The sequence below is a fragment of the Nelusetta ayraudi genome, unplaced genomic scaffold (assembly GCF_046127955.1).
Source record: "Nelusetta ayraudi isolate G7.1 ecotype Tasmania unplaced genomic scaffold, CSIRO-AGI_Nayr_v1 ptg000031l, whole genome shotgun sequence".
Taxonomy (NCBI): domain Eukaryota; kingdom Metazoa; phylum Chordata; class Actinopteri; order Tetraodontiformes; family Monacanthidae; genus Nelusetta; species Nelusetta ayraudi.
This window is the reverse complement of record NW_027466081.1, coordinates 5,298,625-5,315,541: the sequence shown is the minus strand read 5'-3', so window position 1 is coordinate 5,315,541 and position 16,917 is coordinate 5,298,625. Positions and strand designations below refer to the sequence as shown.

Sequence of the window (16,917 nt, the reverse complement as noted above, 5' to 3'; positions counted from 1 at the left end):
AAGAGAAACTTCCTTATATATAAATACTCACTTAGAATATGCAGATACAAATTTGCAATCTAGTGAAAGTTTTTATTGCTATATTTGAATTAATAAGATCAACATCAGACAGATCCGAAGTTTTTTGGAGAAAGTTCTTTTTGCCTTAAAGTAGCAGAAAGTAAGAATTAAGTTTCAAGGACGTCTCATCTCGAGTGTTGGATTTTTCCATCTCTTCTGGCTCATGAACGTCTCAGTGGCGTGAACTGTATGAGGCGTGGCTTGTCCATATAGCCCCGCCCAAAACAGCTGCCTCCTACTCTATAAAGCTAATCTGAGTTACCACTTTTTTGCAGGATGTAGTGCTTTCAATATTAAAGTATAAAGCACACGGCTACGTAAATCTCAACAACTACAGCGATTTATTTAATCGACAAGGGAAACCCCTTGCCCTGAATGCCCGTTTTCTTTTCTATCTTTCTTTTTTAAAAAAAAATCTTATTCTGGATTTTGGTCCGTTCTTCCAAATAATGTTAACGTTTCATTGTTACACTTTTCAGTGTTTAGCCTACACACAAAAATGGTCCTCCCCTGTCAGCACTAGAAGGGTTGCGTGTTTTCAATTTCCTCCAACACAAGATTGATAATTAAATCTTGCACAAATGTAAATGACAAAAAAGGTTGATACCAAAATCCCATAAGTGTGTGCAACAGTCGGTCGTCAGTCTGTGTGGAAAAACAGACTGAAAACTACTTGTGCGTTTATGTATTTATTTCAATTTACTGTGTTCAATTACAATGCATATCAAGGATTGACACATACTCGTTCTAATAAATCAGCCCGACAGAGCGTAGATTTCAGGGACCGTGGAGACAAACCCAGGACTTTTATTTTGAATCCCCCTCGACCGGAAGTTACCTGCTTTTCAGGCGCCTTGACTGAGGCTGTGCACATCCGCGAGGTCCGCCGCCTGCATTCTGTATGTGCCCACTGTTACTGAACCACCAGAGCTGGAACAAACGGACTCCTCCGTCGCCCCCTTAATGGAGAACAGATCGAAAGATTGGTGAAAAACCGGTTTTAACACAAAACAGAAGCAAGAGGGTTGGCCAGAGGGAGAACCGCGGATAGGAGGGGGAGACGCAGAAGAGGAGGAGGAGGACCCACCGGAGACAAAACAGGGACAGTAGCCTAGAATGCTGCACAGTTGACTGAAAGGTAAGAAAATCCACTCGATCGATAGCCGTCGCGCATTGATCCCGCAAAGTTGTCGATGTGCGTTGGGGTCGCGGGAGGTTACAGCCGCAGCGGCCGCGGTTCCCCTCCTCGCCGCCGCTCAATGTAGGTCATTGTGTTTGTGGGCCAGCCAGGACGAACCGAGCCGAGACAAACCGAGCCGGTCCGAGCTGTCCTGCTGCCGTGGCCAGGCCGCAGGCACGCTGGGAGAGGAGAGGGGAGGGAATGTATGGTGGTGGTGGTGGTGGTGGTAGTGCCGCAGCACCTCTTCTTGACTCCCTCACTAGTCCCTGGTTGTGGACATTGACAAAAGATGGACACGGCCTTTCACCAGGTTGAACGGCGAGAGTAGCGCTAATTAATACAGTAAGTACAGGGCCGAACAAGTTTTGTGTGAATGTGTAGTATTTTTGTTGTTTTTTGTAGGCCAGTAATATCAACTTTTCAAGTCTGAAAGATATTCAATACAGTTTTGAGGGGTATCTATGAGACATTTTCAGCCGATAAACATAGGATGCCTATACAATACTATGAGAAATACTACGTGAGAAATACCAAATACTAAAACAGAAATGTTGCTGTTGAAAATGACCAAACTCCTAAAGTATCCTAAACAATAAACAACAACAACATGACTCCACACAGAGCTCAATGCACTATAGACTCTTTAACTCAAGAGCCCCGAAACATTAATGTAGCAGGAACCAAACAACACTTAAGACTTCCAGACGGCCTTAATGTCAATCAATGCAACAAAAAAAAGAAGAAGAGTTTGCTGACTAACAACGCTGACTCTACATTTCACATTTGGCCAAATGTGACGGCAGCGTGCTGAATCTGCTGGGGTTAAGTGCCAGTTTAAATCCTCATGGAAATTTTGTGCAGTGTGTCCCTAGGATACTTAAATGGGGAGGTTTTATTTTCTTTCTTTTTTTTCCCTTGGTGACGCTCCAAATTCGACAGCGCAGATTAATGTTTAGTGCCCCTGACGAGCTCCTCTGTCTGAAGTGCGTCTGTGCTGATGCAGCGCAGAGTGCTGCTGACCCTGTAATAGTTGACCTCACCGTGCATAATGACAGTCATACTGCTGTGTAATGTAATGTGTTTATTACTGTGTCTTTTAGTTATCTATAGCTCTCTATAACTGGCCCACGCTCTATAATTTCATGGCGCTGAACATTGGTTCAATCAAAGTGATGTTTTCCGTCCAGCGCTGACCGGATGGTCCGCAGAGCCTCCGGCCTGCTGTCCTGTCGTCCATCGTCTGAGCCTTTTATAGGTATTTTTGCGCCCGTAGTGTCTGAAACCGTGTATTACTGGATGACCACGTCGGCTTGTCCAGCAATTTGTGGATCAGTAGCGGTATGGATCTGACGCGAATGGTGTAATAAGTGAGAGCTGGTCTTCAGAATAGTGTCCTCTCCAAAGCTTTTTTGGTTTAGTGCTCTGCGCTAGCATGTGTCTGATAATCTCCACTCACACTTGAGAATGAGATTTTGCTCTAGTCTTACAGTTATTTTTGGATTGTTCTTAAATTTAAGACTGGTCTTAGCATCTGAAACCTTGTAATCATGCCTGAAATTTTGAATCAGTGTCTGAGAACTTGGATTTGTGTTCTAAAAATGTCCACTATTATCAGAGATGTTGGGACCATGCTTGAAATTTTGAGTCAACGTCTGAGACTTTGCATACATGTCAGGAATGTTGGATTTATGTCTGAGAATTTAGATTTGTCAAAAAACAAAATTCAACATAATCCTTTTGGATCAGTTTTACAAGAAGCTGGAATATTGTCTGGAATTTTTTGACAGATCTCCTAAAAACTTTGGTGCAGCGTTTGTCTGGTCTAATATATTTTGAAGTAGTGTTTCAAAGTTCATCAAGGTCCTGAGATTGTGGAAGGAGTACTTCAAGTTCTCTTTTTGTTTTGTTTCTTTGACAACCTTGGCTAATATGTTTGACTTTCTTAGCTCCTGAGTCAGCGACCGTGATCACAGGCAACAGCGACCTGTAGAAAAATGTCTTGGGGGAGCCTTTGAGATTCTTGTATACAGCCTTTAAAGACTTGAAAAACAAAACCATTTGAAACACACCCGTTTGTCTTTCTCGTCCGCAGATGTCCAACGTCAACATGGAAGCGACCGCCATCCTCCCCGTGCTCAAGAAGAAACTGGCCTTCCTCTCGGGTAAAACAAATACTCATTATAACATTTGCACAGGTGGGGGGGACTGCAGATGTTTTCTCAGTGATCGGATGTTTTCCCGTCTGTAATTTTGCATCGTTCAGGGGGGAAAGACCGGCGCAGTGGTCTGATCCTGAACATCCCGCTCAGCTCCGATCAGACCAGCATGGAAGAGCTCAGCGCCACACTGGACTACCTGCTCAGCATTCCCAGGTACGCAGCCACCAAAATGATGCAAGACACTGTGTTTTTGTTTTTATTTATTTATTTTTTCCATTTTGTTTTTTGTTTTTTGTTTTTAAACCAACATGATTGGCTTGGTACCTCCATATACAAGCTAGTTAAAATAAAGAGTGACGTTACAAGCTAATGGTGGCAAACGGCAAGATTTTCTTTCCAATCTGTCACGTTGTTGATATGAAACTGTTAACAGTTGAAGGCTCGAGTGGAACTTTCTGAAGAAGCGTCTCACTACTTCCTTGTCTCACTGCACGGCGCTCTGCCTTCCTGTCACTTGTATTTTTAAATCTTCACCTAAATTCTTTGATACAAAGTTTAAAAAGGCAACCATATGCGAGCGTTAAAAGATCATTTTGTGCTGTTGAACTCTGCAGCGATGCTGTCAATCTCGCCGGAGCAGCCATAACACCAACTTTTAATCAACCAGAGTTGTACTTGAAAATCTCTGCAAAAATAAATCTGGCTGTCATTTTGGTTCTTAGACTGGTCATGAAACTGTTTTTAAGTAGCTTAGGCAGCTAAGCCATGGAAGCACATTGGCTTCGGGATGGCTTAACCACGTCAAATCTGTATAACACCCCCCCCCCCCCCCCCCATTCCTCCTCCCCCACCCCCACGCAGTGAGAAGTGCAAGGCTCGCGGCTTCACCGTCATCGTGGACGGACGGAAGTCCCAGTGGAACACCGTGAAGACCGTGGTGCTCATGTTGCAGGTACCAGCGTCTCGCTGTGCTCCCCCCAGCTTGTGTGCCTGCGTGTCGTCGCCCCCGTCCGCTGTTCTGACGGCGTGTCGCTGCCCTTTCTCAGAACGTGATCCCCGCCGAGGTGTCGCTGGTGTGCGTGGTGAAGCCCGACGAATTCTGGGACAAGAAGGTCACGCACTTCTGCTTCTGGAAGGAGAAGGACCGCCTGGGCTTCGAGGTGAGTGGGTCCCCCGGCGGGCCGAGCTGTTTGCTTTGCGCGTTTGTGGAGCTGCTTCTTCACCGCTGAGGGGTGTCTAGAACGAGGTGCATCTGTGAAAGTGTAAAAGCTCTACGGTACAGTTCATGGAGGAAGGAACCTCCTGGTCAACCACAGATTGTTGCGTGTGGTTGGGTCCACATCTAACCTCCCGACACTTAAGGCACGACTCTGCATAACCGACCACATCCAGAGGTAATTGTGCAGGGCTCTTGTCTACAGCTGTGGTCCAGCGAGGCAAGAATTCGCCACGGTACGCCGTTAGGGTGTGTGCACTGGCCGCTACACGGCTGTAGGGGGTGCTGTTTTGGTACCTCTATCGTTGAGGGGCCAAGCGAGACGAAGCAGAGTTTAGTGGTGACGTAGCGACGAGCAGGGCACTGATTGGCTCAGATTTTCTGACGAAAGGTGAGAGCGACTCCCCGCGGAAACCCAACCGCCATTTCTTTTTTGTGACGGTTCCAGTAGGTGGCGTGCGTTTATAGTTGTGAAGATGGCTGAGCGATTTTCTGCCGTGGACAAACTCCGAGGTCCAATGTTTTTCTTGTGTGTTCAGCCTGGCCGCCCGGAGTCTTTCCTGTCTTTCCTGAATTCTTCGATTTTCGTCTATTTTTTTCTTATTAAAAGCAACCACAGACCGAGCAGCAGGTATGAAACAACCTCTACGTTGTCCATTGCTGCGCTGTTGTGTGTCGCAAAGAAATGACGCTGACGAAAACATTGTCCCCATTTACCACGTCGACTCCGCCCACGGTCTCGTGATCGCAGAGCCAATGAAAAGACAATCGTACCGAGGCGAGGTGAGGCAATGAAAACACGGTCTTAGACTATTGTAGTCTGAACAGTCGCAAATCACATGAAGTCCGATTTTTGCAAAAACGGAATGAAACCACCTTCAGGAGGTAGCTTCGAATCGCATTTGGACAGATGCGTCTGAGTGTGAACAGCTCCAAACACACTGATGGCTTTTGACTGTCTGTGACGTCACTCTACGCGACGCAAGAGCCAATGCGCCACCAGAGGGCGCCATTCCAGGGGCGGAACTGTAACGTAACGGACAGAAGGAGTAGAAAACAGCAGTCCCTGGACAGAGGAGGAAACTCATTGGCTCATCAGTGTGTGTGGGGAGATACTGTAGCTCCATTCAAGCCAAGCTCCAGGGCCTGTATCGCAACAAGTGCCGCTGTTGGGATTCTATGACATCACACACTACACGCTACCCTGGACGACGCCTCCGCTCTGACGTCATTGCTACAGCAACCTGTCAGCTGGGTCAATAATGTGGCCCAGTCTGAACAGAGCCAGATCCCATTTGGAGTACTTGCTAAAAACAGTGTGGACAGTCAGCCCCCGGATTTGAGAAGGAATCTGATTTGAATCCGATTCGCCTGCAGTCTGAACGCAGCCTTATTTTGTTGAAAATCAGACCAAAAAAGCCTCCCTGGGGGAACAAAACGATTAGGCAAACCTCCGACACCCACCGCTGTCCCAACTGCTGCTAGAAGCCTGAGTCCAGAGTGGATTTTCTGGGTCTTTTGCCCACTTTGGAATCTTTTGTGGTACAAATTAGTTCCTCATGAGAACCAGATACGGCCGATGGGGTTCAGCTTGGGAGAACGCTGGAAAGTGGGACTTGCGGTCTTTTAGGGTCAGCGCTGCGCTGCAGTGGGACGACTGCACACAGCGAGCGGAAGCATTGCCCCAGTAAGGCTGGAACGCACAAACCCATTTTGTTTGTTTGCATGCGATTCTTTCACAACAGATACAGTTTTACTGTATCAGTCGTCGCTGCTGTGACCCAGATTTTTTTTTTTCTTTTGCCGCCGTGCCGGCTCTGCCATTGTTGCCACGGCAACGGGAGCAAAGTCGCGCTGTTGCCGGTGTGTGCCGATACATAATCCATCGTAGTCAACGTGGGTTAACTTGGGTTACTGCTGCAGGGGGGGAAATTGTTTTTGAATCACTCCACGACCTTCAGGAATCTGACAGTCGGATGACGGAAAGAGATAGAGCGCTGGTGCAAAAAAGAGGGAAAGTACTTAAGTTGCAGACACTCTGTGGTCATATTTTCCTTTGCCGGATTGGACTTTGTGGTGCCAATCTGCCGGAACAGTCTCCTCCTACTTCTTACCTCTGCTTGGATTTGATTCTCGCTGCAAGCAAACAGCTGCTGCGAGGGAGATTCCGGTGCCTGAAATGTGACTCATTCTAACTACAGAGCTTGGGCTCGTGCACGCGTGTGTGTGTGTGTGTGGATCTTGCAGCGGGGTGTGCTTTGTACAGCTGCTTCAATGTCCGGCCAAACATTTGAATAAACAAGGCGCACGGTCACACACACACACACACACACACACACACACACAAGTGTTGAGTGGAGTCCAGTTTCTCCGCTGCAGGGACAACTGGCAACCACACCTACCGCCAGCGTTAATTCACAACAGCACAACTTTCCATCTTGTTCTCATCCTCTGCCTATCCAAAGCAAAGTCGAAGCAAGAACTTGTCCTGTAAACCAGGAAGTGGGTCAGAATGACAGACTTGGACAAATGCTGTACACTTATATATTTAGATCTGGTTTGTTTAAATGTCCGGGGAACAGACTATATGCCACAAGTATGGAAGAGGATTAGGGCCACAAAGAAGAAAAAAACATGAAGGTAGAATCTTTTTTTTCAAGTTTCCAATTCGAGAATAGTCGAAATTTCGAGAATGGTATTCAGGAAATTTTGACTTTATTCACGGAATTTCAACTTAAAACTTGAAATGAAAACTTAACTAAAATCTCCTTCCCGTGATATTTTTTTTCTCTTCTTGTGGCCTTAAGCCTCTTTCGTAAAGAAAGGAAGGAGAACGTCAAGTATAAAGGAACTAAAAATAGCTGTGGTGTGATCCCTCTGTTTACCATTACAAAGAATACCGTCGTGTCAAAATGTCCTCCCTCATATACTTATTTATACAATAAGGGAGCTTCGGAGCTGAGCTGCATGCTCACGTGTGCGTCTTGTCTACGGAGGAGGAAAACAGGATTTGAGAAGGACACATAATTATTAACATCCGGTTGGGTTCGTTGTCACTGTCTCGGGGCCTTTTGTGAATTGTGTAACGTAGCATTCACTTTATTAAAAATTTGAGAAAGTAAAACGTTTAACTTTTGTCATTTCTCTAGAGTTGACTGACAGGATAGTAGCATATTATTGCTAGACAACACTGAAAAGAGATTTTCTTTTATAATGCGGGTCCAGTAAAGGTCCAGTGTGTGAAATCTGGCCTGATTTATGCTTTTTAGATTGGGAAAAGCTTAATATACTGCCCATAAACCATTAATAAAAGTGTATAATCGCAGTACTATAAAAGTAATTTGTTTTTTCTACCCTTAGAGCTGTTCTCATATATATAAGAATGTACATAGAGCACGGGTCTTGTTCCCAGTTAGCTGCCATCCTGGCTGCCATACTGCTGGAAGAATCCAGCCCGCCTGACGAGGTATCCAAGTTGGCGTGCGCAGGCCACTGTAGTTCACTGGCAAGCTCGGGGGAGGGACGGGGAGGGTCAGAGGGCTGCAATCTATAATGATGTTGCTGTTTCTTCTCAAAATCTACAGATATTACACACTTAAGCTTTAAAGATTAACAATTAAAAGTAACGTCTTCAGTTATAGGCCAAGTTATCAAGCCTATAGATTTAGAACAACAAAAAAAAAAAAACTTTGTCAACTGCTGCTGTCTTTGCTCCCTGCCAGGTGATCCTGGTGTCGGCCAACAAGTTGACCCGCTACATCGAACCCTGTCAGCTGACGGACGACTTTGGAGGAAGCCTGGAGTACGACCACAGCGACTGGCTCAGCAAGAGGCTGGTCAGTGAGAAACAAGTTGCAAATGTGGCTCTGACCCTGTTGCCACGGCAACACGTTGTCGGGTTCATAAGCAGCGGCGCCCTTATCGTTCGATGCGTTGCAGGTTTTTGAGAAGTTCACCAAGGAGTCGACGTCCCTGCTGGACGAGCTGTCGATCATCAACGATAGCGACAAGAGCAGCTCCATGGACAAGGACAAGTACGTGCACACACACAAACACACGCACTCTTTCTGACTAACGACGTACATTTCTCAGACAGACGAGATCCAGAGCTGTGTGTTTGCGTCCTCTGCAGATCCGCTGACTGCCTCCTCTTGCCGTCCTTCGACCCTGAGACGGTCCTCCAGACGGGTAAATACCTTCTGCTCTCTGCTCGGCCGCTGCCGTCAGACACTGAGGAAAAAAGACGTCCCGTGTCTGGGACTCATTCAGCGAGGTTCCCCTGCAGCCACGCACGCAGGGACCACAAAGGCGCAATTCTGCTACAAAAAGATGTCCACCATGTACCGCCGCAGCCCCGCGCCGCCCTTCTGCAGAGCGCAAGCAGGAGTTGCGAGTCAGGATTAGCAAAGATTAACAAAGCAGATGCTTTGTTTGGTCAGCTGTTTATCACCTCACAAGCCTCCAAACTCTGCTTTTAACCCCCTAAAGATCCCACATGACGTCTACTTCACTGCTTTATTCCTCACCCTGGACTCGAGAGTAGCAACTTCACGCCTTTAATTATCCAATCTGTCCGTCTGGCTCTAGACATGCCCATAAAACAGCCAATTTTAGCCCTTTGTTTGCAGCTTCCTGCTGAAAGGATGCCGGTTTAGCTTCCTGTTAAAACTGATGCTTTGTTGATATTTCCACAATGTATGTGGTTTTCAGAGGATGAGCCCAAGGCCTAGCTGGGAACTTTGTCTTAAGTAGGGGCAATATCAGCGCAATTGTGACATAAAGGGCTGATTTCCTGAAGTCTATCTTCTAGGACAGGAGAAATAAAGTATCTAAAGGATTTAGATTTAGATTTTTTTCTTTATTTCTTTATGCGTCGACTTTGCTCAGCTGTCAGTCTGTTTTTAATTTTCTCAACCTCTTGCACGTCAGCTGCGGCAACCGTTTCGTTTCACACTTATGGAAAATGTCTCGGTTCAGGACACCAGAGGTCCGCAGGGAAAGTCGGTTCCCTTCGCCGACTGCCAGGATAATATAGGTCGAGAGACAGATTCTTTGTTTGCCGCGTCCAAGACCTGGAGCTAAACAGACGTGACGGGCTGATAGATGGAAGATAGATGGATGGATGGCTGTGTTTGTGTGTTAATCGTTGAAAGGAGTCTTTGTTTTGCGGTGCCACCCTCCTCCATCACCCAGACGGCGGCACGTGCACCAGCAACTGACCCGTCATTGTCTTTTTAAGAGCTTCTCTAACAGGCTTTCAACGTCTGGACCATCTCGTCTAGCGCCTCTCATGTTCTCCTGCTGTCTGCAGGTCACGAGCTGCTGTCGGAGCTGCAGCAGCGGCGGTTTAACGGGTCCGAGGGGGGAGGCGGAGGAGGAGGCGGCGTGCAGGGAGGTGAGGACTGCCGTCGGTCGCCCAGGTGTCTCAGCCGGAAAGATGGCTGCGCGAAAGAATGATTCAGTGGAGTGGAGGCTAATGCAGGATAAGAAGGTCATCCTTATTAAAGCCATGATTATTAATGGCTTATTTCAACATGGTGAAAAGTATGTTGAGAAAGGACTACGGCTCAATAGAAAATGATGATTGGATAGGACTTCATGTTTCTTTTTTTGCTTGAGTGTTTATTCAGATTATATACAAATTGCAGGGATTGTCAATTCATAGACATACTGCAGATAAAAATAACCTCAAGCCTCCAAGAATTTGTTACAATTGCAAAATATATATATGTGTGTGTGAGTGCGTGTGTGTATGTATATGTATGTATATATATATACATATACATACATGCATACATGCATACATACATACATACATACATATATGTATGTATGTATATATATGTGTGTGTGTATATATGTGTTTGTATGTATATTTATTTATACATATATGTATATATATATCCACACACATATATGTATATATATATATATATGTATATATATATATATATGTATTATATTCAGTACAATAAACAATATTTTAACTACACAAAATATAGTTCAAATATACTATGTATTTTCAACCTCTTCAGTTGAAATAATTGACAGCTTCCTCCTGTGATATTAGACTCATGAAGTAATTAGTGCCTGAATATAATCCTTGGTGTTTGCCCCATTGACCCCGTGACCTTCAGGCCCAGCCTGGTGTCCCATGGAGGAGGAGCTGCTGGCTCAGCCTCAGGTGATGAAGCTGCTGGACTCGCTCAGAGAGCAGTACACCAGGTACCAGGAGCTGTGCCGGCAGCGCAACAAACGCACCCAGCTGGACGAGATCCACGCCAAGGTCATGCAGGTAAAAGTCGCTCGCGGATTACCCACAATCCCCTCGCTGGATCCGCCGCCACGCTTACACTCATCTTTGACCTCCTGACCCACTGCTGCCGAGTTGGAGAGCCGCCTCGCCGCTTTTCTATCGAATACGGGTCGACTGAACTGTGGTAACTGGGGTTCGTGTAGCCGCAGGGCCTGATGGGTAAGACCAATGTCTTGGAAAAGAGCCTAGGGTTGCCATGGTAACCGTACCATGTCGGTCACTAGCCTGGAGGATTTGAGGTGGGGGTTGCCCTAATTCTGGATCAAACTATGTCTCCCTGTGTGCATGTTGGCTTTTTACAACATCACTGACCTGATAAATACAATTAAATCATGATACCGAGTTCCAGATGTTACTGCACTGTCAGCTACTCCCTCCGACTGCAAGTTCTTTTTTTTTCCTTTGGCTTTGCCAAAATCGTACATTCGTTTTCTGAAAATGATTCATAAAACCAGTATGTTGTGTTTATAAAGTTTAGAGTAGACAGTTTTCTAAAATGAAATATTTAAATAAAAAAAGGAAATAATTTCCCGTTCTTGGTTTTTAACTTCAACATGCAGCTTTGGGTTTTATATGAATCTTAAGTTGAATCAGTTCTTCATGGTCAAATCATGCAGATATTTCGAAATTGCAGAAGATGCACCGACATGGAATTTGTAATAAAATTATACATATCAGGTTCAGCCTGGAGAGAGAGAGGGGTCTGTCTGAGAACGAGTTGTATTGTCTGTGTCGGGAGGGAGTGGGGGGGGGCAAAGCTGCTTATCATGTTCTTTGCATTGCAGCCAATTTCCTGTAACATGCAATACACGGTATATTTGATTTGCACTACTCCCTGTGAGCAGATTTAATCGAACCCTAATGTGCTGGCTGAGAGCCTGCTATTAGTGGCTCTGCAGTCTGCTGGCAGCTGCCTGGCGGAACTGGTCTCTAATAACAGACTGCAGCGGAAAATCTGCAGTGTTCAAAATCAAAAAAAAAAAAAAAAAAAATCATTATTTTTGGCTGGATGAGAGGAAGAGTTTACTCTTCAGGTGCCCTAAGCCAATATCACACTTCTACTGAGGATATGAGCTCAACAAGCACCGCCAGCAGCACCGCCAGCAGCACCTCAATAAAGTTCATTTTGCTTGCCAACAGATCTGACCAACCCTCTTTTATTGTCCTCCTCTGAATCTCAGGTGGTCACCTGGCTGCAGGGTCCAGGCTCAGAGCTGCTGAAGACGCACCAGGAGATCGGAGACTCCATACGGACGGCTCAGGCCCTGCAGCAGAAACACGAGGAGATCGAGAGCCAACACAGTGTAATTAGCCTCTCTGAATACACACACACACACACACACATACACACACACACGCATGCCTTCGTTCCACCATGTGACTGTAGACGGCCGATGAATCATCCCCGGCTATAAAAAGGTCCAAAGAAAGTCTCGATTTAAAAAAAAAAAAGAAAAAAAGAAATAACCCTCAGCAATCCTCGCAGGAGTGGTTCGCCGTCTACGTGGAGTTGAACCAGCAGATCGCCGCCTTGCTCAGCGCCGGCGAGGAGGAGGACGTGGTGGAGCTGAAGGCGCTGCAGCAGCAGCTGAGCGACGTCTGCTACAGGCAGGCGGCTCAGCTGGAGGGCCGGCAGAACGTCCTGCAGGCGGCGCAGTGCTTCCACAGCAACACGCAGGAGGTAAAGCGCAACGTCATGGACGTATTATAAGATGGATACCGGACTGCCAATATGCCGGTGCACCGAGTTTACCCAGTGGCCACTCGAGGTACTGCAGCAAAAAAAAAAAAATCCCCTGTGCCCAAAAAGCGTAGCTCACTGGCAAGCGCATATTGGGGAGGGAGAGTGAAAGATGCTGCAATCCAAAATGTAACCACTTGATGTTGCGGTTTCTTCTTTAAAATCTTCAATTGCATATTAACCTTTAATTATTTTAGGGTTGTACACTAAGAAAAATAAATATTTTATAAAAAGAACACTAACAGGAAGACAACGTGTTGCGATCTACGGGAAAAATGCATTTTGGGCCGCATGGACTGATTTATTAGTTGCAGTACTTTGAGTGGCCACTGGGAAAAATCACCTCACCGGCTTATTGCCAGTCTGGTAACCAGTTCTTATAAAACATCCCTGAGCTTAACCGAATGGTCTCCTGCCCCTGAACTAAAAAATCTGAGCAATCTGAGCAGCAAGACCACAGGATGCTAACACGGTGGTGCAAAAACAAACGGCGAACCCTTGTGCGTCTGCCCCCTGCAGTTGTCGCAGCAGCTGGACAGTCTCCTGGGCATGCTCTGTGCCGACGTGGCACCTGTGGACGGAGCCTCCATCCAGCAAAACCTCAAACTGTTGGAGGAGAAGCTGCAGACCGTCGGTTCGTGCGGCTTCATCGACGTCTCGCGTTCTCAGTTCTTCACCGCCGGTGCCCCTGTTCAGTGAGTGTCACTCCCTCCCCCCCGCCTGCTTTCCATTGCAGAGGCCGGCCTGTCTTCTCTGCGTCAGAAAGGGACGATGGTGCTGGAGCAGATGTGCGGCCAGCAGCCGTGGACCCTGGAGGAGGCCGAGAGTCCAGTCGGCGAGCAGCAGGACAACGTCCAGCACGTCCAGGCCGTCATGGAGGAGATGCAGCTCCGGAAGCAGAGGTGATGCTCCTTAAACCTTTTTTTTCTCTTAATATTCAGGGTTCCCACGGTTATGGAAAACCTGGAAAAGCCATTGAATTTGCAAATGCCATTTTCCAGGCCTGGAAAACTCGGACATTTTGTGAAATCACTAAAAGTTTTGGAAAATTTGATCGTGCCCCATACGGACTAGCAGAATTTTGCCTAGCCCACTCGTCTAACTGATACCATACTTTTATGTTTTAAGCAATTACTGTTCCATAAAATAATTGGCAACGGTTCACATGTCTTTTAAGTATGAAAATTGTACATTTACAGGTTGCTGGAAGGTCATGGAAATATCTTGCAAGATCATAGAGGAGTTTTGAAATTTTGTCAGTGAAAATGAGTTGGAACCCTGTGTTTACGTCCACATTACGTCAGATGGGTTAATCTGTTACTCTGACCTAGAACTGTTCACCAAAAGCTTAATATTTAGCTGTTTCATTTGAAGTGCCAGAGGGGGGAAACAGCTGTTACATAAATGAAGCCTTAGACATTGATTGTGTTTTGTTTTATTTTTTTTTGTCTGCGTAGGTGTGAAGACATGGTGGATGTGAGGCGGCTGAAGATGCTGCAGATGGTCCAGCTGTTCAAATGCGAAGAAGACGCTTTACAGGTAAGACGGAAAAGAACAAAGATAATAAAAACACACGTGTGGCAGCACCTTCCTGGAAGTCAGACTCTTAATTGCTCTGTGCGGGCGCTTCAGGCAGTGGAGTGGCTCAGCGAGCTGCTGGACGCCCTGTTGAAGACCCACGTCCGATTGGGCGACGACGCTCAGGAGACCAGGGGCATGTTGGACAAGCACAGGAAGTTTGTGGACGTCGCTCAGGTGAGACACTTCCTGATTTCTCAGCGCAAGTAACCCAACCTGGGCGCTTAGAGCATTAAGAAAGTGGATCAACAATAGCTTTAAACTGATATAGTGGCTCACCGAATGGAGATCTTCATTGAACGACCAGATGCTTTTGCAGAGAAAGGGCAACAATCTGTTTGCGATCAGCAAAGTTCAATCAACTCCAGAACTGTCAAGCAACTGTTTACTGAACCGGTCAATAGACAAGATAAGTGTAAACAGATGAAAATTGTTGTCAAATAAATCACTTTCATTTCTCCGGACGTCTTCACAGAGCACCTACGACTACGGCCGCCAGCTGCTGCAGGCCACCGTCGTGCTCTGCCAGTCGCTGCGCTGCACCACGCGCTCCTCCGGGGACACCCTGCCACGCCTCAACCGGGTGTGGAAGCAGTTCTCCGTCAGCGCCGAGGAGAGGCAGCAGAGGCTGGAGCTGGCTCAGAACTTCCACACAGCCGCAGAGAAGGTGAGGCCATCTCTGCCGCCCCCTGGTGGGTAGAAAAAATATATCATGTGATATGCAGGAAACGTGCTTTAATTTAAATTTAATGTTTTAACTGAAAATAAAACACTGGTATACAGATATTTTATGACTTACTTACTATCAATATTATTTCTTCAAGTTTGGCGGGCCGGATTTAAAAGCTTAATGGGCCACATTTGGCCCCCGGGCTGTAGTTTGCCCACCCTTGCTCTATGATAAGTAACAATCGTCTTATGTCGGGGCTGCGGGGTTCTTCTTCATCAAACAGCAAGTGCAAAAACAAAACGCTAACATCAATTTGCACACTGTTCAGTTAGTAAATGTTAGTTATTGACAGAGTTCACTTTGCCTGCGTGAATTTGTTCCTTCTCTCGCAATTCCAGGTGTTACAGCAGGAAGTGGTGGACGTCGAGGCTCTGGACGACGTCGACTGTTGCGGTAAAACCCTGCTGGACCGACTGACCATGCCCGTTATCTTCCCTGACGGGTACGTTCTCCGCTCCCGCGTCACCACCTTCCTTCACAAGAAGGTTTTAGTTTCAAAATATACATTTTTCTTTAATCGTACCCACGTGTATTCCAGGAGCGAGCAGTACTTCGGCAGCCCCACAGAGACGGCGGTGGCGGCAGAGGGCGTCCGAGAGCGCCTCCTGCTGGTGGAGGAGCGGCGGCTGCTGCGCCAAGAGGCGGGGCTTCATCACGACGAGGGCGGGGAAGAGGAGGAGGAGGAGGATGAGGAGGAGGAGGAAGAGGAAGAGGAGGGGGAGTTTCAGAACGGGCAGGATTCGAGACTCGACGTTATCGGAGAAGAACTGAGCGAGAAAGAGGAGGAGGAAGAGGAGGAAGACATCGAGGAGGAGGAGGAGAGGCACGGGGACGAAGACTTGGACAGAGCCACCCAGGACTGCTGAAGGGTCGCCGATGACGTTAAGCCGCGCAGCCTTATTAGAAGCTCGTTAAGGAAGGGCTGCCGATAAGTTTCCAATCAATCATGTGATCCTCTCTCCTCCCCCACGCAGACGAGAAAGTTTGCTTCTTTCGCCGCGGTTATTCCAGCGTGAGACTTCATCTCCCATCATCCCATCATCCCCCCTGCTTAGCAAGGACTGGAAAAGCATGTTTGAGGCAGTTCCTCCACACTTGTGGCAGTCAGCTTCAGTCGTTGAAACGTTCTCTTTGTTTTCTGATCGAACAGCGCCCTCTGCTGACGCTGATTCAACCGCCTCCGAAAGCAACTCGCACGATTACGTCATTCGCTTTTGTCCGCCGTCGAACAAAATGAGCAGCCTGGGTAATAATACTCGCAATGTTCGTCTAATGCCTCCCGTCTTTACAGTGAGCTGCTCAGCGAGCAGCCGGTTCCCCCCGTGGTGCTAACATGCCGACATAACATGGTCAACAAAGTTCGTGTCCGTGCCTCATCCCTTTTTTCCACCCGCTCGCTTCATTCGTGGATCCAAAATGAGCAAAATAGGAACTGAGAAAAAACAAAAACGACAGCAACATGTTGTTCAAAATGTGTTGGTCATGAGCTCAGTTTATGTGATTTTTATTTTTATTTTTTTATTTTTTAGAGCATGAACTTGTAGGTTGTGCGAGACGACTTGTAGATTACTCCTGAGCATCGTAGTGACAGAGCTTTATGGGTTTCTTTTGCAGAGACGGCAGTCATGCGAGTGAACAGGGATGAACTGTTGGTCTTTACATGTTGATACCTGAACAGGACAGATTTCCTTTTATTTATTTTACTTTTTTTTTTTTTTTTTTTACCCTTAAGACTGTTGGGTTTTGCACAATGACTGCTGCTCCAAGTGTAACTGCTTAACGCTGCTTCACACATTGTCCTCTTCATCCAGTGACCCTCGGTATGCAATGACATCTGTACGACATCCCTCTCTAAATAAAGATGTTTTTTTTTTTTCATTTGGTTATCTGTCTTTATGACGAAGAAATGTTAGCATATTTTGAAGGGTGTTTTAAAT

General features: G+C 46.6%; 1 protein-coding gene across 1 annotated transcript; it reads left to right on the top strand.

Moving 5' to 3' along the window:
- The first annotated feature begins 928 nt into the window (after positions 1-928).
- sestd1 (SEC14 and spectrin domains 1) lies at positions 929-16,855 on the top strand. The gene is made up of 19 exons (XM_076031040.1): positions 929-1,198; positions 3,333-3,402; positions 3,504-3,612; positions 4,261-4,351; positions 4,446-4,559; positions 8,338-8,451; positions 8,555-8,649; positions 8,748-8,803; positions 9,927-10,010; positions 10,753-10,910; positions 12,113-12,235; positions 12,418-12,612; positions 13,192-13,306; positions 13,409-13,574; positions 14,130-14,211; positions 14,305-14,427; positions 14,726-14,917; positions 15,319-15,422; positions 15,519-16,855. Exons 2-19 carry the CDS (start codon positions 3,333-3,335, stop codon positions 15,844-15,846), a joined length of 2,319 nt encoding a protein of 772 aa, XP_075887155.1. The 5' UTR covers positions 929-1,198; the 3' UTR covers positions 15,847-16,855.
- The last annotated feature ends 62 nt before the right edge of the window (positions 16,856-16,917 follow it).

Coding starts and splice junctions, on each gene's coding strand:
- sestd1 (XM_076031040.1), top strand. CDS start 3,333: ATGTCCAACGTCAACATGGAAGCGACCGCCATCCTCCCCGTGCTCAAG. Junction 8,650..8,747: donor AGCTCCATGGACAAGGACAA/GTACGTGCACAC, acceptor CGTCCTCTGCAG/ATCCGCTGACTGCCTCCTCT. Junction 14,212..14,304: donor GCGAAGAAGACGCTTTACAG/GTAAGACGGAAA, acceptor CGGGCGCTTCAG/GCAGTGGAGTGGCTCAGCGA.